This window comes from Astatotilapia calliptera, chromosome 6 (genome assembly GCF_964374335.1).
Source record: "Astatotilapia calliptera chromosome 6, fAstCal68.1, whole genome shotgun sequence".
Classification (NCBI taxonomy): Eukaryota; Metazoa; Chordata; class Actinopteri; order Cichliformes; family Cichlidae; genus Astatotilapia; species Astatotilapia calliptera.
The window spans coordinates 32,868,260-32,892,172 of NC_137427.1; the positions used below are offsets into that span (position 1 = coordinate 32,868,260).

Sequence of the window (23,913 nt, forward strand, 5' to 3'; positions counted from 1 at the left end):
ATATTTCAGGTGTTAGTGATGATTCCTGCTGGAGTTTGAATTATGTCCACAGCAGAATCTGTGCTCTGGAAGTATCTTCAGTCAACATCTCCAGTAAATACTCATATCCTGACTACGAGCAGATACAGTCTAAATAAAGTCAAGAGAAATGCTGAGGAGGACGTCAGGAGGAACCTGACTGAGGATGCAGATCATGTGGAGTATGATGACAGCATGAAGAACCAACACATCCTCAGATTAAAGCAGCTGAAGAGAGATGACTCAGCAGAATACAGGTTCACCATCACAACAGGAAATGAAGAAGTGAAACAGTTTGATTTTCCTGGAGTTACTCTGATTGTCACAGGTAATTATGGTTTGTCTTTCTTCGTATAAAAATAAATAAAAATAACAGTCAACACAAAATCCTCTGCAATGCTTTCAGCTGAATTAACAAGATGAAAATGCATGAATTTTCCTCAGCTGATGATGCGATAAGAAATATTTTATTTAGTCAAAAGGCTACAGATATTTGCCTTTTATTGCTTCTTGCACTCTTCAGAAGTTAGTGAAAACCAAAAGCACCAAATCTTGTTTTATCTTTAATGAGAACTACTTTGTGTTACATTTACTGACTAGTCTGAGTGTTTTTCAGAGCTGAGAGTGAAGATGAGTCCTTCTGCAGTGGTGACAGAGGGTCAGAGAGTCACACTGACCTGCAGTACCAGCTGTCCTCTGACTGACAACACAAACTACATTTGGTACTTGAACAGTCGACCTCTGAACCTGACAGAAGCCCAGAACAAACATCTGATCCTAGACCCAGTCAGCAGGGAGGATGCAGGAAGCTACTCCTGTGCTGTGAAAACCAACAAAGATATCAGCTCTGCTCCAAAGACTCTCACTGTCCAAAGTATCACAGGAACATGGACACCAGCAGCTGCAGGAGTTTCTGCAGCTCTGCTGGTTTTAATACTTCTCACTGTCTGCTGGTGGATCAGGTGAACGTTACTGTGTTATCTCTAAGACCAGTTATGTTTAAAGTGTGATGTGAAATGTTTTACCCATTCACTGATTTGTTTCTTTTATGCAACCGAAAAAAGAAGACTTCCAGTCAGTCTCCAAGAGGAGAAATGTCAGAATCAGTGCAGCAGGTACGAAATAAGATTCAAATAATTCTGCTGTGTTAGAAAAACATCCCCTCATCTTTCCTTTTTTCCTCACACGATCATTTATTCTGGAAAAAAGCTTAAACTTATTATATGTCTGCCTTTTTCTGAGTAACCAACTGTAGCATTCTTTTCAGTGTCCCTACCTACACCCGATGTTCATGTTCATCATTGTATCAAATAAGTCAGATATACATCAGCAATCCTTACCACACATTACATTAATATCATCTTCAACTAGATTTGTAATTGATTGGACATTGAACAGTCGTGATGTTTACCACTGACAGGAAAAATAATTTTTGAGTTCATTGCCATTTTTGTCCCGTCTGTTTCTCATTGTTATATCATGACCTCTGACCTTAATTGACACAATTGAGACCTGAAGTTCTTTAGAGGTTGTTTTTTGGGGGGGGTTAGGTCTCTTAACTTGTTTCAGTTTGTCAGACAGGTTCTATTTGAGAATCTCAGTGACAGTGCAGTACAGTGACAATGTAACAAACAACAAACAACCAGCTATGAGTTATTGATGCAGTTTGATATAAATTTATAAGAACTGTCTCGTCTCCTCAGATGAACGTTGACTCCATGTATGAAAACATCTCAGCTCAGTCAGCAGAGCTGGATGATCATCACTACAGCAGACTGCACTTCAGTGAGAACCACACAGCTGACCTCTACTCCACCATCGAGCCACTGTATGCTCAATAAAGAAACGTTTGTTACCATGATGATTTCAACTCCAGTGATATTACTTTACCATCACAGCAGAGAAACTGCAGCATCTGGATCTGTCTGTGGGTTACACTTTCTTCACTGGAATATAAAATAAAGGTAGAAATAAGTAGAAATTGAAATCAATTGAAATTGAAAAGCTCAAGTAGAAATTCTCAAGCTTTTGAATTAAAACATATTTGGTAATGATGTACGTCTGTCACAAAAACCTGCAAAAAATGACGCAACCGTTTAAAAATTCTGCTATGTCCAAAAGCCCACGAGTGTGCATTTACTGATCACCCACTTAAAGGGTGCTATTTTTGATAACTTTGTTAGACATTGTATTACTTTGTGTGCTTTGGGTGTCACTAATAAAAACATCAAAGCCATTGTGTCCGCAGGTTTGTCTTCTGTTAGGTTTTTGTCTGTACCACAAAATAACCACTAACACTGTCCCCTGTCTCTGCTTTCATTGTCAGCACTGTCAGGTTTTTGATGAACATATAATAATATGTAGCCATGTCACATGTTTAACTGAGCTGCTTTGAATGCAGTTTGTCTGGAGAAAGACTCACAAAATTAAAATCTTTTTTCAGTCTTTCAGGTAGGAATGAACTATTTAAGTAAAGAGCAGATTCACTGTTTGACATGATTTGTTCTGTATGACCTCTCAATTGTATTTAAGTACCAGATTTGGACTCTTTAACACTAAAGTGTTTTCTTCACACAATTTGAAGTCCATCATTATACAATGAGAAAGATGAAACAAAGATGACAAGTGAAAAACATTCAAAACAGTTGCCAATCTTCATAGGGGTAGACGTCCCAGACAATTCACCCCAGTCAAACCACATAAGGCTCAGAGAAACTGCAAATCCCCCCAGGAACTACAAGACTCCAAAGGCCTCAGTTAGCATGTTAAATATTAATATTCATCTAAGTGCAATTAGAAAAAGACTGAACAAATATGGTCAATACAAATAATGAACAGCACCACATTTGGAGAGCATCTCAAACTAATTAAGCACACAAGTCATATACACTGAACGAGGGCTGATGATATGGGCAGTTTTGCCTACACAGAACCAGGACACCAGGGCTGAACTGGGCAGCTGAACTGCTGCTACGCCATATATCTTAAGGCACCCGGGCCCTCACGTATCTGCGATACGCACCTTGAAGAACAGAATTTAATTTTGAAGAAATGAGAAAGGATAAGAGTTGACAAGTTAAGAGAAAACAAAAAACAAAAAGAAAAAATAGTAAAATCAAAAGAATCGGTATGTTAGCTGTTGGGGCTGCTGTCACTGCACTGTCAGCAGTACAATCAGTAACAACTACTAACAAGCCCTCACAGTCACAGTGGGGTGCTTTTGTAGGGACAACAATCCCAATAAAAAAGTGAGGAAGAGACACAGGAAGTTGAAATTAATGTATTAAGAAAATAAATGATTATGAAGTGAGATATTCAGGGATTCAGGTAAAATGAATGGGAACTTTGACCATGAGCCACTCTTAATAGCTAAGGTGTGGCTTCTGATTGTCACAAGCTGCTGTGCAGCTAAGGCGTCCTAAACCAACGACAACGTGATTTAAACTTGATTCAAATAAATAATCAAACAAAATGAAGTATATTCATAATATGTGTATCGGAGCTCAGTGACCTTCCAGTCACTGAGGTGGCCATGGCCCTCACATTTGACTCTAAAATATTTTAAAGTCCTCTGTCTGACAGCTAAAGCCTAGAGTAAAATGAGTCATACAAAGGACAGTGAACCCAAGCTCATCAGCAAATCTTCAACAGAATGGCTTAAAAAGAAAAGAATCAAAGTGTTGCAATGGTCCAGTTCAGTCTTTCCAGACCTTAGGGGTGGCTGTAGCTCAGGTGGCAGAGCAGGTCAGCCACTAATCAGAAGGTCGGTGGTTCGATCCCAGGCTGCATCCTGGCTGCATGCCAAATGTCCTTGGGCAAGATACTAACCCCGTGTTTACCTACTGGTGGTGGTCAGAGGGCCCGGTGGCGCCTGTGTCCAGCAGCCTCGCCTCTGTCAGTGCGCCCCAGGGCAGCTGTGGCTACAATGTAGCTTGCTATCGCCAGTGTGTGAATGTGTGTGTGAATGACTGAATGTAGTGTAAAGCGCTTTGGGGTCCTATGGACTAGAAAAGCGCTATACAAATGCAGGCCATTTACCTTAGCCTGATGGAAAAACTGTGTTGAGTCATTAAGAGGGATGTGCATAAAAACATGTCTGCAAACTGAAGCAATGCTGTAAAGAAGGGTTGGCCAAAATTCCTCTGCGATGATGCAGTTCCTTATAGGAACTGAAACTAAGATATTTAAAGACTTAGCAGCTCTTGAACTTGAGACACTCTGTCTCTGTCAGGCTCTCTCACACCAAATAAGAGGAAGCCTCAAAACTTTGTCAGATTTAGCTTCATATAAAGGCAAGCAAACCAGTAAATTGTCTGAAATCAGGCGTACTAAAATCCAGGAACTTTTCACTGGACACAAATAAATGTGTTCAGTTCTAATAAATGTTCTATTTTAGGTATTATCACTTTGTACATTATTGTGGATGGAACAGAAGGTAAAAATCTTGATCCCAGACTCAGAGGACTCAGAACTGGTTCATCATCACCATCATCTCAGCTGCACCTAATATATTCTTGATGGTCTGGTTGTATTAAAGGTTCTTTTTATTGCACAGCTTAAGGGAAAATTTCAGTGACTTGGATGCCTTTTGAAACTGCTGGAGTGAGAATGAGGAACGAGACAAAAAGAAAAGAGAAGGAATGCAACAGCCAAATGACGCTGTCACAGTCAGTATACATTTCCTCTGTACTCACAAATCACAGAAGAATAAGCTGTATAAAATCTGTATTAATTTATTTTTTAAACTTCCTGGTGACCTTGACTTTGAGGTAAAGCTCACACCTTGACCAGTTACCAGTAAAGAATTCAAACTCATGTTTTTCGTAGATGCACCTGCAGCTAAGTGGTAAAAGGAGCTCAAAGCTTCACTTAAATTTATTCATGAATATCTCGACTGGTTTTAGCAACACTTACTTAAGCTACGCTGCCATCTCCTGGCAAAACTGACTATCACTACCACATCAGTTGAGAGGAAGAACCGTTAAAATCATAACACAAATTTTTAAAAAGTAATGTATATTTACTAAGGTGATAATCAACATTTAAAATTCCCACCAGTAAAAGGCTGAGATTTCTTCTTTGACTCTTATGTCTTTTCTTTCCCCTTTCTTTGATTTTGTGAACTTTATGCTTCGAAGATGAAGATGAAGATGAATCTTTTGAAAGATGCTCATTAAACTTTTCTGGGTTTCATCTTGTACATCTTAGCTATAAGTGATTATTAAGTAAGGTTTACGTTACTTACTCATTACATATTTAGTAAATTAATAATCTGAATTTATGCTGGATTAATTAATTAATTAATTAACTAATTAATTACTATTACTGTGGTCTCAGAGGTCCATCAGTGGATCTGCACTGATCACATCAACATCTGAGTTCAAGCAGAAAATGGTTCACTGTACACTCGGATGGTTACAAGTAAGTTCAGAGTGAGCTCTCTGTACGTGTAACGCAGAAACGGCCCTAACCAATCTGGCGCCCTAGGCAAGATTTTAGGTGGCGCCCCCCTACATCAGCAGTGTAGTGTAATGTTGTAACAAATAATATTTCTATTAAATAAGCTTTACTTTGCATTTTAATTAACGTGGGATTATTTTTTGTATTTAGAAATAATAGTACCAACTTTTTTTTTTTTCAACATTTGTGGCACTGGCGTGGCGCCCCCTGATGGACGGCGCCCTTAGCATTTGCCTATACGGCCTATGCCACGGGCCGGCCCTGGTGTAACGTACAACATGTCTGAAGAGAAAAACCCAACTTTAACCATCAATGACCTGAGAGAGAGTGATGCAAACACACTTTTACCAAGAGCTGCTCAGCAGTGAGGAAGCAGTCACATACTCCTGTGCTGTCAAAGGCTACAAAGATCTCAGAGCCTCTGAAGTCTCTGTGGGTGAGTCATGATGTTTATGGTTGCTACAAAACAAACAGAATGGGTCATACAGCAAATCATTACAATCAGGATCACTTCTTTGTTTCTAGGTTCCATCACAGCAACCTGCTTTAGTGTGACCTATGCTAAAGGGAAAATATGTTCTTACAGGCAGACATCAGTAGATGAGCCGTGCTCCATCACATATCCCAGAGGTGAAGTTTTCACAAATAAGCAAACATCTTCCACCAAACCTCTAATATATTAGTTTGATCTCATTTTTCTTCAAAAAATATAAAGCTCACATATTACCTTTATTAATACATGTATTAGCAAGCCATATTTAATTACTCCTTTTTCTTAACACCAAACACCAAAAATAAAATTACATACATTATGTCAAAGTGACTCATTAAAACTATATTTATCATCTCAGAAAGCAGAAATTACAAGAATCAACAATTTTCATTTCAAAGCTATTCAACAGACAAGTTCTCCTGTGCTGTAAAAGGCCTTGAGTACCTTCTGTATACACGGTGTATATACACACACACACACACACACACACACACACACACACACACACACACACACACACACACTCTGTGCTAATATTTTCTTGTGCTGCTTGAATCGGCAACAAAGTTCCTTAGCTAGAAGACTCAGAAACAATCTTCTTTTGCCTGTCCGCCCTGTGCATGCCTTATACAAAATGTAGGCATTCACCACCGCCAGGTTCAGCATATTGTAGAAAACCGCTACTGGTCACCTGCGTGTTGCTGCTCTTACAGAATACATGCGTGCCATTTGGTCCAACACGTCTACACCACACTGTAAAAGAAGAGAGAGAGAGTCATGAGTATATGTTTTTTCTATAGGCCTGTATAGCACACATCAGAAAACATTGTAGCACTGATGTAAAATTATACACACATTCGCATACCTTCATGTGGTTATAGTTTCTTATTGCTTTGGGTTTCCTCTTTCTGCCGTCACTGATCGTCACATCTTAGTGCATGGAACTAAGAACACACACAGTCTTGGTTTTTTTAGGTCCATAAATTGTGAAGGAGACACCGCCACTTCTAAGCACTGAAGTGGAGAATTCCTCTCGCTGTGCAGTGTCTTTTGCAATTTGAGGAAGTTCACGGCGGACTTTATTCACCGGCACGGTGAATGAAGTCCACAAAACAACGTTACTTGGCACAAGTAACGTTGTTTTGCGCTGCAGTAGTCTGTGCGACAGCGACAGTGAAGTGAAGGAATTGTCCGTTGTGACGTTTCTCCCATCATCCAAAAACAGCTCCACTAGTTTCATGACCACGTTCTCTGCCAGCCTCTCTTCCTTCTGACGACTGGGGTCCTTTCCCAAGTAGATGCACTGCAGACATATTTGGTCTCCAGATCCGTGGCCATCCAGAACTTGATCCCAAATTTGTCTGGCTTGGTTGCGATATACTGTGTGAATGGACACCGAACCTTGGTAGGGAAAAGCTGTTCATCTATGGTCATGTGTTCTCCTGGAATGAAACTCTTAGCACAGTTCTCATTGAAGCGTGTCCAGATGTCAGAGATTGCCTCAAATGTATCTGTTTTCACCCGTTCTGCCCGCGTGTCCTTGTCATCAAATTGAAGGTGTTGCATAATTAAAATGAATCTATCTCGGGGCATTGTCTCTTTGCTTACTGGCACCAGAAATCTTTCTGACCAGCAATCTAGAATGGCACCAACGGGACACATGATTGCTCTTAGGGTCAGGGTTTTTTTTTTTTTGTTTTTAATTTTTGCTATTTTTACAGGAACAGGCAGAGGAGAGAACATGTAAAGCTGGAGTGATCACACATGTCACTCATGTCATTGTATTAGCAACTTGTCATTCTGTTTTCACACATTTTTTTATAAATAAAATGGACTTGTGTTTCCATATATTGTGAATGTGACCAAAAACAAATGTCCATTACAGAGGCCATAAATGAATAGGCTGGTGTGGTGGGGCGTGGTCTGCGGTGCCGTGAAGGGAGGGCGGATGCACCTGCACGGCATCCTTAATCACGCCCGCCTAGTTAAAACACGGGGATTCAGGGGTTTGGGTGTGTTGTGTTGAGATGTACATATCCGAATGATACTCCGTGGTCCCGCCGTGCCTTATTCTCGCCACAGCTAGTTCTCAGGAGGGTGTAGGGTCATATAAAGACAAAATTATACAGAATATATATAACATAATATAATAATATGATATATATAATATATAACTAACCAGACCAATTTGTGGTTTGCAAGGACGAGAGGACCATAGTTGGATAAATGTGTCAATTCTAGCTAACAGCAAGATCAGAAATCAGAAACACAATGAAATCAAGGAGTACCAGGGGCTTAAGGACCAACTGGAGGTAAAGTCCAAATTGTCTTAGTAGTAATAGAAGCATGAGGAGCTGCCACCCCAAATCAGGATGAGTGGCTTCAGCAGATTCCAGGCAGAACATCAAGGGTCTCTGTACAGAAGCGTGCAGTTCTAGGAGCAGTAATGGAAGATACTGCATAGAACAATATACATACACAATACATATGAAGTATTGAAGCTGTTATTTATGTTTTACTGTAAAATTCACTGAAGGCTCTGACTACTTGAAAGTAGACCATGATTTGTTAAAAATTACCTGTAAAAATTCAAATTGTTACGATTTGTTCGAGAAGTGAAACTGATAACCTTAATAAAGAAAAGAAAAACAAAGGCAATAAAGTCTGAAGCCTGAGCGTTTGGCTTACAGGGATCATTTGTATATATGTTAAATTTATTTTTCCAAACTTTGGGCATCCACCACTGTAACTGTATGCAAATGACAGAAAACAAATGCAAGTAAAATTGGGTCCTTTTACGTTGTGGGGCCCAATTATTTAAACAAAAATAAAGATCAACCATTTTTTTTAAAATCTGCAACATAAGATAATGAAATAACTACAGATATTTATACCTAACTTATCTTGTCTGTGAACTTGAAAAGAAGTAGGCAGAGAACAATAGAAAATGTTGCTGAGATGAAGAGTTATAATGGTGTCCTCTGGTGGACATGGCCTGAACTGCTAACCAACTTCAAGAAGTCACCCAAAATTGTCTGGATTTATCTTAAAGTTGACACAGCAACAAGTAAAGTACTTATTTTATAAAAGTAATACATGATATATATGACTTTTATATGTTAATTATTTATATATGATAGTGTTTCATGCAGCACAGTAAGACCAAAAAACAAAAACAAAAACAGAGTGAATTTAAAACAAAATTCTTGTCACCAGTGTTTACCTCTATGGTTCAAATCCTATTTTTCCTTCTGGGTGCGGCTAAAAAAGGCTAAAGACTGGCAGACGTTTTGACTGTGGAGCCACACTTAGCAGTGACATTAAACGAACAAGAATACGACAGGACAAGTGACAAGTTAAACCACTACAGGGCTGCAACAATAACATTAATATCACCTCTTCAAAGCCAGAATACAATTCAATCAGACAACTCAAACACTGGTTGCATATGGTTACCCTTAAAGAAAGTAACTAGAGACAGGCTACATAATCATATATATGTATATATATATATATATGTATATATATATATATATATATAAAACACCCAGCACGCCCCTGCGGGCGGTTTATCCTTCAAGCTCGGGTCCTCTACCAGAGGCCTGGGAGCTTGAGGGTCCTGCGCAGTATCTTAGCTGTTCCCAGGACTGCGCTCTTCTGGACAGAGATCTCCGATGTTGTTCCCGGGATCTGCTGGAGCCACTCGCCTAGCTTGGGAGTCACCGCACCTAGTGCTCCGATTACCACGGGGACCACCGTTACCTTCACCCTCCACATCCTCTCGAGCTCTTCTCTGAGCCCTTGGTATTTCTCCAGCTTCTCGTGTTCCTTCTTCCTGATATTGCTGTCATTCGGAACCGCTACATCGATCACTACGGCCATCTTCTTCTGTTTGTCTACCACCACTATGTCCGGTTGGTTAGCCACCACCATTTTGTCCGTCTGTATCTGGAAGTCCCACAGGATCTTAGCTCGGTCATTCTCCACCACCCTTGGGGGCATCTCCCATTTTGACCTCGGGACTTCCAGGTTATACTCGGCACAGATGTTCCTGTACACTATGCCGGCCACTTGGTTATGGCGTTCCATGTATGCCTTGCCTGCTAGCATCTTGCACCCTGCTGTTATGTGCTGGATTGTCTCTGGGGCATCTTTACACAGCCTGCACCTGGGGTCTTGCCTGGTGTGATAGACCCCAGCCTCTATGGATCTTGTGCTCAGAGCTTGTTCTTGTGCTGCCATGATTAGTGCCTCTGTGCTGTCTTTCAGTCCAGCTTTGTCCAGCCACTGGTAGGATTTCTGGATATCAGCCACCTCCTCTATCTGCCGGTGGTACATACCGTGCAGGGGCCTGTCCTTCCATGATGGTTCCTCGCCCGCAGGGGCGTGCTGGGTGTTTTTATATATAATATACATGAATCCTGATATAAGAACAGGAGTAACTTTACTTATGAACGACAGGATGAGTTAATACTGTATGATTCATAGATCACGACTTTCAGGTCCAATTAGTTACAGAATATTATTGTGTGATTAACGATAGGAAAGTGAAAATGAGTTTCTGTTAAAAGTGCTTCATAAATAAATGTTTATAGAAATGGAAAATACAATTCAGTCTGAGAGTTCAAACACATTTCAGATATTTTTAATCAATTGTTCCCCATAGCTCATTGTTTCATATTTTTTAAAACAAAATATAGTCACAGTAGATTAAAGTCTGAATCGCTCCAGCTGTGTTTATTACAAATTGTCATACTGAGATATGCTCAGCAGTTTATCACCTCCACACCTTTCTGTTCAACAACTTATATTTAATAAACTGAATATTTAATGCATTCAAAACACAACTGCATGCAGCAAGTAAATACATTAAAAGCATTATTATTGAGGAATTGAACTGATGTAGATTAAAATAATATTCATGCTACAACAAAGCATTTAAGGATGCAAACGATTCAAAGGAAGAGGAAGCAAGTTTACTTTTAGTTTCAAAGATGCAAGATATGTGAAACCAAAGAATATGAACTAGCAGCCCACCCCTCGCTCTGATAAAGAGTACTGCTTAGTTTGTCTGATGACTCACTTTGTATCTTTTGGTTTGAGCTTTTACTGTCAGCTTTACGCTCAAAGTCTGGACTAAAACAACAATGGAGTTGAGAGATGCTGGTCGTCTGCTTGTGGGTCTCATCTTTTACATTTCAGGTATCAGAGATTATTTATGAGTTCTTATGTAAAAATCGTTAGTTAATATTAACTTAAGAAAAAGATCTTGTAATATTTACAGATGAGGAATTTTAGTTTAGATTAGTTTCTAATGTAAAGTACTGAAAATTATTAAGTAATTAATAACAAAGACATATTAATAAGATAAAAACATTTATTAACTCCCTTCTGTTAAAGATGTTAATGGAGGAGAAACCAGGATCTGTGCTTTCAAAGGTTCATCAGTGGATCTGCACTGCTCACATCAACATCTGACTTCAAACAGAAAATGGTTCACTATAGACTGGGATGGTTACAAGTTTGTTCAGAGTGAGCTCTCTGTGGATGGACAACGTGTAACATACAACATGTCTGAAGAGAAAATCCCAACTTTAACCATCAATGATCTAAGAGAGAGTGATGCAAATGCTTACTGCTGTATGAAGACTGCAGACAGTGCAGGAAACTGTTGGCTAAACAGAATTACTCTCCAAGTAGTTACAGGTACAGTGACTTTTACTTATTACTTACTTTCCAAATGACATCATTGTATAAGTTGTTCTCCATCATCCTCTCAGAGCTGCAGGTAAAGGTGATTCCTGCCACAGAGGGACAGACAGTAACACTGATGTGCAGCAGCAGCTGTCCTCTGACTGAAAAGCCTGCAGCCTACATCTGGTACAAGAACAGAGAGTTTCTCTATGAGGACTGGTCTCCCTGGTACCAAGAGCTGCTCAGCAGTGAGGAAGCAGTCACATACTCCTGTGCTGTCAAAGGCTACGAGCATCTCAGAGCCCCTCAAGTCTCTGTGGGTGAGTCATGATGTTTATAGTCCCTACAAACCCTTCAGCAAAAAACTGTAAAAATAACCTCAGTAAAAATATTAAATCTCATTTCTTTTTGTCCAGATTCCATCACACAGACATGCTTCAGTGTCACTTATGCTTATGGAAACATGTGTTCTTATAATCAGACATCAGTGGATGAGCCGTGCTCCATCACATACCCTAGAGGTGAAGTTTCCACAAACAAATTGTATAAACACTTCTCCAAACCTTTATATCATATTTGTTTAAACTGCACAATTATGTGACTTAAATGAGCCGCATGATTATATCTAAATAGTGACGAGAAGTGTATTTATCTTCGATCGACAGAGGTTTATGTTCAAAGAGCTTCTTCCACCTTGGGATTTGTCACACTGACCTGTAACAACAGCTGTAATCTGACTGACCATCAAGCTGTCTACATGTGGTATCACAACAAAATAAACTATCATGAGAATCAACATTTTTCAACTCATAACTCTTCAACAGACACATTCTCTTGTGGAGTTAAAGGTCACACACATCTTCAATCTAAAAAAGTTTGTAAGTGTCAAATCTGTTTTTCTTTTCAACTAATAATGAAACACAGACCAATCAAACAACATTAAATCTTCCATCTATATGTCAGGTGTTCAGGATAAAAACTGCTGGAGAGTGAATTATGTCAGCAGGAGAATCTGTGCTCTGGAAGGATCTTCAGTCAACATCACAAGTGAATACTCACATCCTGATAACATGAAGCCAGAGTTTAAATGTTGGAGTAAAAAATGGAGAAAAGATAAAGTGGAAGTTGAAGAGCTGATTGAGGCTGCAGGTGGTGTGGAGTATCAGGACAACATGAAGAACCAACACATCCTGACCATCAACAACCTGAAGAAGAATGACTCAGGAGGATACACATTCAGATTCAACAAAGATCATGAAGGATGGACACAGTCTGATTTGCCTGGAGTCTTTTTGATTGTCACAGGTAAATCTAAACTCCTCAGTCAGCAGACTTTACTCATTAATATTTCAATATGAGCAGTAGCGCTAGAACTATTCAGATCTTTCTCGGTTATATAACAATGTTAAAATATTCCCTTACAATGAAAAGTTTGTTCTTAATTAAAAGCATGTAAATGCTATGAAAAATAACTATAGTTAAAATATCAAAAGTAAAAACTGGCATTTTGCTTGATTTAATATAATAGTTTTAAAATTATATACAAATGAGTTTTTCGACAAAGAAATAATTTTTGTAACAACTTTCATCTTCAATTGAGGCATTTTAATAAAAGAATTACTTAAACGGTTCAGGAAATACAATCATATTTATACGGTCCCCCATTTTCAGAGGCTCAAAAGGGAACTGGATATCTGATAGCAAGATACATTAAGCAAAGAAAGATCCGGAGTTTATTTCAAGTATTTCATGTTTATTTACTAAAATGTTCTGGAAAAATGAAATATTTGGACAAATGAATCAAGATTCATTTGTACCAGAATGATGGCCAAATGCCTCAAATGCAATAGTGTTTCACAGTCCCACTGGATAAGGTATCATGGGCTGGTTGTGTTGTGCCCTTAAACAGGGGAAATAGTGAGGAGAGGTGAAAGAACGGCACAGACACGCAGCTCTCACTCTCACTCGTCTGTATTGAGTTTCAGAAGCAATACAACCAAAACAATATTCTTATGGATGCACTCAGTCTCAGGACAACTGTATCCAAACTAAGTCACTATTGTTCGCTGCATTAGCTGATGAGAATACTTTAGATAACATGAACTGTAGCATTAGACAAAAACATATTTTTAACTCGCACATGTTAGCTGACACAGTCACTAACTTTCCACAGCAATGAAATAATACTTTAAGTACTGCATGTCTTTCAGTAGTTAACTTATACAGATCGTAACAGAAAAATCTTCACACAATATGGCGGAGTAATAGCGAAAACTAGCATACGCAGCAACAGAGATTAACTGGAACTTCTCAGCAAAATAGTCCGCAATTCACATCTTCCGCTACAATGAACAATGATAACAATGTAATAATCAACAGTAACACACATTTATATAGATTTGTGCATGACAGTTACCTTAAACAGGGGAAATAGTGAGGAGAGGTGAAAGAAAGGCACAGACACGCAGCTCTCACTCTCACTCGTCTGTATTGAGTGAAGGAGGAAGCGCGCGAACCCACCTACTGGAGCCCTGAGGCATTAACAATGGATCGATGCACAATCAACCCAGGCAAAACTTTCACTACTTATCTCCCTCTATATTCCCACTGCATATTCTATTCGAAAACAGTCAAAGCAACAAATAAAACATTAATAAGGGCATGACATGAAATGTAAGGAACAGAGATGTACAACTTCAAAACTAATCAAATTTATGATCCACCACAGTTGCATGGCAGGCAGAGACACAAATACTCACTAACAGAGACGCACACTCAACATGAGGAACCAGCAACGTGACAAGGAACACTGGGAAGCTGGGAAAAACAAGGCACATGTGAAATAAGTCAGACTAATGACAAGGGAAGCAAAACTGAACACAACACAAGAGACTACCAAAATAAAACAGGAACATAACACTGAGACTGAAACACAAATTTAACAGGCCAAAGTAAACACAAAGATAAAACTGAGTAAATATGGGCAACAACAGAAACACAGACATAGGAGGACAGGAAAAACCTGAGAATAACTAACAACGAAATCTTAAACACACATTTAGAATGACACCCTAACCTAAGAAAATATAATATTTAAACTGAAAACTACTCAAAGTCAAATAAATGTTTTATTATTTAACTGAATATGAGGACTGGAGGGTCTGCCTGCAGTCAGGCCTCAATTAAAACTCATGTTTTGTGAGTAATTCATGTTGCGATTTGGAAGAGTTTCATGTCTTGCCTTAATACTATTATTATTACTATTATTATTATTGTTGTTGTTAAATGTTCGTCTTTCAGAGCTGAGAGTGAAGATGAGTCCTTCTGCAGTGGTGACAGAGGGTCAGAGAGTCACACTGACCTGCAGCACCAGATGTCCTCTGACTGACAACACAAACTACATTTGGTACTTGAACAGTCGACCTCTGACCGCGAGCGAGAACCAGAACAAACATCTGATCCTAGACCCAGTCAGCAGGGAGGATGCAGGAAGCTACTCCTGTGCTGTGAAAACCAACAAAGATATCAGCTCTGCTCCAAAGACTCTCACTGTCCAAAGTATCACAGGAACATGGACAATTGGAGTTTCTGTAATAGTTCTGGTTTCAATACTTCTCCTTTTCTTCTTTTTGATTAGGTACGCAACACGGTGTTTGATTCAAAGTGACAACATTTTATCTCTGGCATGAACTCACTTATTTTTTCTGTTTATTACTTTCAATAATCAGAAAAAAGAGGACTACGAGTCAGTCTTCCACAAACGAAACATCAAACAACATAGTGGAGGTAAAGATTACTGTAGAGTTGGAAAACACATTTTCATACTGAATGATCTTTCTTACAGAGTCAAAGGAGTCAAATCTTTAAGTGAATTATGATGTATCGCTTTTTGTTCTCAGCTAAATCCTGATCCTGTGTGTGAAGACGTCTTAGGTGAGCCACAGGTGGAGGATGAAGTCCTCTACAGCAAAGTCTACTTCTTTAAAAACCACACAGATCCTCTTTTGTCTACCATAGAGCCACTTCAGCCAAGAGAAGAGCAGCATGCTGATTACACTGTGGTGAAGTATAGAAATAACACGAGCTCTGATGAAGAATCTGTTGTCCTTTCAACAGAAACAGACCCCACATGGTGTTGAACAAGCCTTTTAACACATCTCTGCAACTGTCATTTAAAATTTTGTGCATCACACTTGAATCTTCATTTTACCTTTTTGCTGTGTTCGACAAAATTAGATTAGGCAGTTCGATGGGCTTCACATTTTACTCATATGAATGGAATAATTCATGATCATGTAAATATTATGCTCATGTATTTTTATTTTTATTCTATTTTAGCAGGTCACGTGCCTTTTGTCTCCCTTTTCTAACCGTGAGAGCAATTACACACAAAGAAAGGTTGTTCACTATAATCCAAGAACAAAGGGATACAACAACTGTAGTGTTTGCTGTGGGGATGACCCTTGTGTGCATGTGCTATTATAGCAGAAGACACTGAAATGCGGGAATGTCACTGCATTATAGCCTTGATTTTGTCACAGTGCAGAATATTTAAGTCCAAGTTGTTACTCTTATTTATTTCGTAACAACTGGAAACCTTGTTATGTCTTTTTCAGAACTGTACATTTAACCATTTCATTGCTGTTAGTAATTTTTATTTCATTGACGGTTTGTTCTTATATCATTATATCACTGGTGAATTTTGCCACTTAGCGCTGCCCTTTGTCACTTTTATATATGTATAAACATATGATGTGTTTTTGTGTATATATGTAAACCTTGTTGAAAATTTGGATTTACAAAGTATGACAATTACAAATACAGATATCAGTGTCACAGTATAAAGACAAATAACCTGATTTAGAAATTATTTTATTTGTGGCAACAAGCAGAGATAAAAGGCTTTTCATCTGTAAACTCCTCACCCAGCCCCCACACTTGCATGTGCATTGCTGCGATTGCAATCAGTTTCTAGCAGAGAGTCTTTTTGCGTGCTAACTCAAAGATAATAACAGGGTTCAGTGGAAAATATTACTGAAAACATAACCTGCAAGCGCCAACCAAATACCCATCTGCAGAGACTGCTGCTGAGATCATGAGCTGTGATAATGGCAGCCTACGGTGGACAGACCACAAACTGCTAAAGAGCAGAACAAGCTAGACTGGTGCTTAATAATGGTGATGTTTTCCAAATGGTCACTATTATTATTAATATTATTGTTATTATTATTATTTTAACAGGCTGTAAACATGCCTTGTAAAAATGTTTGTATTTTAAGCATTTTAACTCTTGTGCCATTTTTTATTGCACTCCATCAGGTTTGAGCAGGAGAGTTTTAGAAAAAGTAATGAATACATACAGCATACATATATATACATAAATGTAGAGGAATAATATCAATACTTAGAACAGTCATTGAGACTGAAAGTTACCTGAACATCTAAAATATTCAGCACAAGACAACTAAGCCCCATTGTTCTTCCTGCAGACAGCAAAAGAACCACAGAGGACATTCATGTTTACTCTCTTTTCTTTTTGTCCTTGCCTGTCCTGCCCGGCAATCAGTACCACACAGTACTGACCCACACATATGGTTCTTACACACACACTGGACTTTCTGGACTTTGGTTTTGCACAACACTGGTCACTATATTCTTCATTTCCGGTTAATACTTGTACAGCTGCTGTTATTGTGTATATATTTATTTATATTTAGATTTCTTCATACATTCTTATATAGTTCTATATTGTGTATTGTGTATTTTGTTACACAGTTATTTTATTTTCAACTTTAATTTATATATTTATCTTTATCTTATTCTTCCCAGTTAAATTTACCCTTCATTCTAATTTGTGTTGTACAGTTATTTCATTTTTAACCTTAATTTATATTTTATTCCTTCCTAGTTAAATTTACCCTTTTTAATTTTTCATATTTATTTCCTATCTTATTCATAGCCTTTTCCTTTTTTGTTCTCTTTAGGTCACGAGCAGTTGTCCAAGCATTTCACTACATATCGTACTGTGTATGACTGTGTACGTGACAAATAAAATTTGAATTTGAATTTGAATTTGAAGCCCAAGAAAAAGCCCAGCAGATTTATGTTCTCAAGTTGACCAAGTTCCGCTTTTGCTGTCCTGGTCCACTTGATAGTAATAGTTTTTATAGATAGATAGATAAAATAGAGGATTTTTTATTATGAGTTATTACAATCAGAACAGATAGGACGGGGAGAGGAAAGAGAAAGAAAAAGGAAAGAGACGTTTGGAAGACAGTTAACAGAAGGAGAGGAGAGATAGAGAGAGAAAAGACACTGAAAATCTGCTGAAAAAAAATGAGCAAAAAAAAAAACAACAGCAGGGAAACCACAGCAACAACCAACATACGCAAAAGTAACAGTAAATAATAAATATTAAATGTTACTGAGCAGCATAGAGTACTAATAATGCATTATGTGTTTAGAGGCAGCAGCCGACCAAGATACTGTGCATCTGTGATTACCTGTTTGTACACCTCTGTGTGTAAGAGCTCTTGTGTTCATAAGATTTCTGCATCTAAATGTCTAATAGTAGGTGTAGGGAGCCATATGCCCCCAGGACATGAAGCAGGAATGGAAGAGACCCAGACATCCAGTGCTTTCTATGCCTGCTGAACATAAAACAGTCATGTTAGTCCTTCTGTTTTTCCATCCATTATGACCTAGATGAAATTTATTCAAGAAAAAAAAACAAGACATACAAAAAAAGTTTTGAGCCTTTGGCTTTTGTTACTGTTATAGGAGGGGTAAATCTGGGATGTCCTTTGGGAACATGGTGGGGTTTCCTCATCCTCACACTCTCTCTTGGTAGAAACGAAGGTTTCTGTGCGTGATGCCTACAATCAGTGTAACGTTGCATTTTCAACTGATATTTCTGAACTGAGTGACGTGCAATGTTATCCAGTGGAGACACAGCAGAAGGCAAAGGGAGTACATCCAGTTTAGTAACCATCTTTCTGCCATACAGGAGTTCATAGGGAGAGAGGGAAGTAGTTACATGCGGTGTTGCACGGTAAACTTGAAGCCAATCCAGCACAGTCTCCTTCCATGGTTTTGACTGCTGGATTGCTGTCTGGATAGAGGTGCGGAGGGCACGATGAAACCTTTCGATTGCTCCATTTGCAGCTGGGTAGTAGACAGATGTTCTGCTGTGGGAGATGCCTCTATTACAGAGGTAAACTGTGTACCATTGTCAGTTACAATGTTCTGGGAGCAGGATTAGTATGTGCAGTTTTGTCATTGAACGGGCAAAGGCGTTTTGTGAGCACAATCCCTTGGTGACTTCCATGTGCCAGTGCAATCAGTTTAGGTCTCACTGAAAGTGGTGCAATGAGCCTTGAGCCTCTGAGAACATAATCACTTAGGGTTGAGAGTGCATTACAGATTTTGTAGTAAGGTGCAAGTGTGACATCAAGTGCTTTGATTGAGGCAGGCCAGCCACTTTATATTTGTGAACGCAAAGCAACCAGTTCAGGGCAAGTTGAACAGGCAGAGTCAGAGTCAGCAACTGGAAGTGAGGACATGGCAGCAGCAACTTGAGCTATCATTTCATGATCTGCATCTGATGTGGGATGGGAAGAAACAGACAGGGGCAGGCGAGAGAGACAGTCAGCTGTATAGTTTGGAGAACCTAGGCAGACCAGCGGGCGATGCACATGCCAGCCCGATTAATCCCTTTGGTGCTCAGCAGTGTTGTCAGAGCTTGGTGGTCTGTCTGCAGAGTAAAACGTCGGCGTCACAAATATGTTCTCCATTTCTCTGCAGCCCACACACAAGCATAAGCTTCTTTTTCAATAGTTGAGTACTTTTGTTGTGTTGCAGACAGTGTGCGGGGAGCAAACGCCACAGGTTTTTCTGTGCCATCAGATTGCACTTGAGCAAATACAGCACCAAGCCCATAGTCACTTGCATCAGTAGAGATCACTACACGCAAGGCAGGGTCAAACAGTAGCAGTGCAGGACTATTCACCAGGAGTTTTTTAACTTCTTCAAAGCTCGCTTGTGCATCTAAAGTCCGTGTGAAGGTGTTCTTGTCGCTAGCACAGGCATGCATAGGGGCTACAACAGTTGCAAAGTTTGGCAAGAACTTGGAGTACCATGACATCAAGCCCAAGAAGGATCTCAAAGCAACAGCATCAGATGGGGGAGGGGCTCTTAAAACAAAATCAATATGCTCCTCATCAGGAAGAATGCCATCAGCAGTGACAACATGACCTAGGAAGCATAGTAATGTCTTCCTAAAATGGCATTTGTTTTCGTTAAGCACAAGTCCAGCATCTTTGAGCTTCTGCAGGATAGTGTTAAGGTTTTGGTCATGCTCAGCTGCACTTTTACTGTAGACAGTAAGGTCATCCAGGTAATTTTGGAGACCTGGGAGGTCTTTTTTAAGGATTTCAGCCATCACTTTTCTGAAAAGCTGAGGGGGCAGAGGCCAGTCCATAAGGTACTCTGCAGAATCTGAAGAGTCCATCATGTGTAATGAATGCTGTCAAATCTCTGCTATCTTCATGCAGGGGCAGCTGGTAGTATGCATTTGCAAGATCAATTGTAGAAAACCTCTTTGCACGCTGTAAGCTGGCAAACAATTCATCTACATGTAGTAAGGGGAAGCAATCAGTGATCACAGCTTTGTTTGGTTCACGGAGGTCTGCACACAGCCTTATTCCACCAGTTTTCCATCCTGTCACAACAATTGTGGATACCCATGGTGATGCATCAATCCGTTCAATGACACCAGCTTTGAGTAAACGATTCAGTTCTGCTGAAACTGAAGCCCTCACAGCAAACGGGAGACGTCGCAGCTTCTGACGGGCAGGTTTGACTGTTGGGTCAACTTTCACTTTATACACAAAGGCACGCACACAGCCAATATCTGGGGCAGCAGGGATGCAAGGAGCAGGTGATTGGTTTGTAAACATCACAAAAGCAGTACGATCAGTACATGGAGGTAGAGCAGTATTGCCTGCAATGCTGACATTCAGTGCTTCCATCAGATTTCTTCCAAGAAGAGGAGTTCCTTTTTTTTACAACAAAGAACACAGCTGAGGCAGATGCATTTCCTCTGCTCACTGTGACTTGCAGGCAACCTAACAGGAATTGTTTTCTTTGTGTATGTAACCAGTTGAAGGTCAGGTGGTTGTAGTGGCGTATCACTGAAGTGCTCTTTGTAGATGTGGTTAGGCAAGATAGAAACTGCAGAACCTGTGTACACAATCAGTTCAATGTCCTTAGCTGATGAGATAGGTGTGCTCACATTTATGCTGCATTGCAATCCTTTTGATGCATGCGAAGGATCTGTTAAGTAGAGGACTCTGAGTTGTGGTAAATGGACTTCCCATACATCTTTTTTCTTGGATGAGCAGCAGACACGAGCAAAATGTCCAATTTTATGACACATTTTACATGTAGCTTTGGCAGCAGGACACTGACGAAAGTTGGCTAAATGACTGTTTGAACCACATCTAAAACAGTTCTTAGTGGGTGTGGTTGCATGAGATGGCTTTGCAGGTTGAGCATTGGATTTGTGTTTCTCACTCACGCTCCTGCATGGAGTGTGAGTGAGACTGCACAGCTTGGACTGGAGTACTGCTGTCTGCAGCTATGGATTTAGCTTGTTGAACTGCAGATTCCATTTGTGTTCCCAGTGTAACAGCTTTATCTAGAGTCAAATCGTGTTCAAGCAAATTTCTTTCTCTTATGCTGGGGCTAGACACATGTTCAACTAGCTGTTCACGGATCATTTCTTCTGTCCTGTCATCAAACAAACATTTAGAAGCAAGGTCACGCAAGCTCGCCACATACTGGATAACAGTCTCATGTGAAGCTTGTGTTCGCTTTCTGAAAGCATGTTTTTCCACAACAACATTTACCTTGGGTGAAAAGTGTTGTTCTAGGGCAGTAACAGCAGAGGCGGAAGTATCACCTGTATTTGGCATTGAGCAGAAAATCCTTTGTCCCTCTGTTCCTAAGCAGTGAAGTAAAGTAGCTCTTCTTCGTGCAAATAATTGTTGAACATACGCATCCACATGTTAAAGGCCAAAGCAGGATCTCCAGGGCAAGGCAAAGCAGTGGAGAGGCGTTTGCAGCCATGATGACAAAAAAACTAAGCAGAAAAAAACATGCACATTGAGTTATCAGTTAGCATCTTAACTTTATTCTAACTCTAAATTTTCCCGACTGCACTTTACTCTTATTTCATGACACCACCCTCTAGTGGTGCAATATGGTATAGTCATTACAGGACACGACACTTGCTTATGTCAGCTGTTAGGGAAAATATTCTAAAACACTTCTTCAGTAAAGACTCAGAGAAGAGAAACACACGGAGTTCTTGCTAGCAAGGGCAGCTCCCTACTGAGAGACTCGCACTAAGAAACTGCCCCGGTCTTTATTTATACTTCAGTGTGTGTGTGTGTGTGTGTGTGTGTGTGTGTGTGTGTGTGTGTGTGTGTGTGTGTGTGTGTGTGTTACTGCTGATCAAAGGGTCAAACATCCTTGGTCAGGAAGAGGGTAGCCTCCCCCTCACCCTAGATGGTTCACCCTAGATAACACGGTGAGGAAGTCCTGCAGTTCATCTAAACAAAGAGCACTTAGACTAAAACAAACGTAACTACGTTAATCCTGCCATAAAACAATAAAACCAGGTACAAGCTCTCTCGTGCTCCCAGGACATGGGGGTGCATTCCTGGGGTGCACCCCAAGCCTGCAGCCTGTTAGTGATCACACACAATTAATTATATGCCTCTAAGTATACATGGTTTAATATTTCCTAATACAAATAACTACATGCAGTATTCTACCATATGCAAACTTATATCACTAAAAGATTATACTGACTACTAAATACAATTTTCCATTGACATTCCCTCCTGTTGTCAGTAAAACTTAAAGTGAGATACCAGTTTGTAACATCTTGTTGTACATTTTCTGTCACATCGTCATTAATCACACAAAGTCTTCGTGTTCCAACAGGTCGGGGTCATTATCATCATCATCACTTGTCATGGCTATTTATGCAGCAACAGTAGAAAATATTATGCGGTTAATCATGAGTTTTATACATGGCAATATACACGTTACAAAGACACAAAATAAAAGTAAAAATATCCCAACTCCGATGAGTAGTCTTTTTAGCACCTGTAACCAGGAGCCAGTGTAAAGCCAAGAAAACCAGTCACTTGTATCACTTACATAGTCCTGATTTTGGGCCTGCTGGATCTGTCTTAAAACATTCAGGGCGTCAGTCATGTTTGATGAATGTGCATCTTCTTTATGTAAACGCAGAATGTGTTGTTGAAGAGGACACAAAGTCCCCTTTCTCTGCTAGTATCATAGAGTATCATAGCCTCAATTATCATTGTTTGCTCCAAGCATCCACTTATTTTCCCCAAATTCACCCAGGCAACAGGCCATCACCCAGTCCATCCTCCAGGACCTTATAGTTGGATGCTCTCTCCCCTTGTCTATCGTTGAGAATCCACATTTTAGACACTTCCTGAATGTCTTGGATAGCAAATACACTCCTGTGTCTAGAACCACCTTGACAGAGAAGCTGATACCTCACCTTGTCACTAAATTGAAGGGTGACATAATCAAAGCCCTGGAAGTCCAGCCAAATGTAGCAATAACAACAGACCTCTGGTCTGACCGGAGGCTTCGTACTTTCCTGGGAGTTACTGCTCATGCTGCCTGCAAGAACAAGGACTCTTACAGTTTACAATCATTTTTGCTTGACTGTAGGCGTTTCACAGGGAAGCACTGCGGCGAACGAATCGCCTCAGCATTTGACAGAATAGTTGAGGAGTATGGCATTGGCCATAAAATAAGCTACATTCTGACGGATAATGCATCCAATATGAAGCGGGCCTTTAAAGTCAAGATGCCAGAAGTAGAGCACCCTGAAGGTGACAGCAGTGATGACCTCGATGATGAAACAATGTGGGAGGATGCAGAAGGTTCTGATCCATGGTCAACGGGTGAACGTCTTTCTTGCTTCGCCCACTCGCTGCAACTTGTAATCAGTGATGGGATGAAAGAGGTAAAGGCAATAGCTAGAGCCATTGCCAAAGCCAGCAAGTTTACAAACCTGCTGCACAGCAGTAGTAACCACAAAGACTTGTTTGAGGCACACTTTGGCTCCAATAAGTCCATCCCAGCAGGAAACAACACCCGCTGGAATAGCACCTACAGACAGTTAAAGGCTCTGATCA

General features: G+C 39.9%; 3 protein-coding genes across 4 annotated transcripts in view; all 3 read left to right on the plus strand.

Moving 5' to 3' along the window:
- Positions 1-23,913, plus strand: part of LOC113018274 (B-cell receptor CD22-like) — a 93,484-nt gene that overhangs the window by 51,255 nt on the left and 18,316 nt on the right. The gene's annotated exons all lie outside the window — the stretch shown is intronic.
- LOC145429149 (sialoadhesin-like) lies at positions 43-2,254 on the plus strand. The gene is made up of 4 exons (XM_080302191.1): positions 43-346; positions 635-980; positions 1,083-1,133; positions 1,722-2,254. Exons 1-4 carry the CDS (start codon positions 43-45, stop codon positions 1,723-1,725), a joined length of 705 nt encoding a protein of 234 aa, XP_080158317.1. The 3' UTR covers positions 1,726-2,254.
- Positions 9,585-15,922, plus strand: LOC145429535 (uncharacterized). Its single transcript, XM_080303174.1, has 9 exons — positions 9,585-11,173; positions 11,372-11,677; positions 11,752-11,985; positions 12,082-12,186; positions 12,331-12,543; positions 12,629-12,970; positions 14,966-15,302; positions 15,394-15,451; positions 15,565-15,922. The coding sequence occupies exons 1-9, from the start codon at positions 11,119-11,121 to the stop codon at positions 15,802-15,804; spliced, it is 1,890 nt and encodes a 629-aa protein (XP_080159300.1). The 5' UTR covers positions 9,585-11,118; the 3' UTR covers positions 15,805-15,922.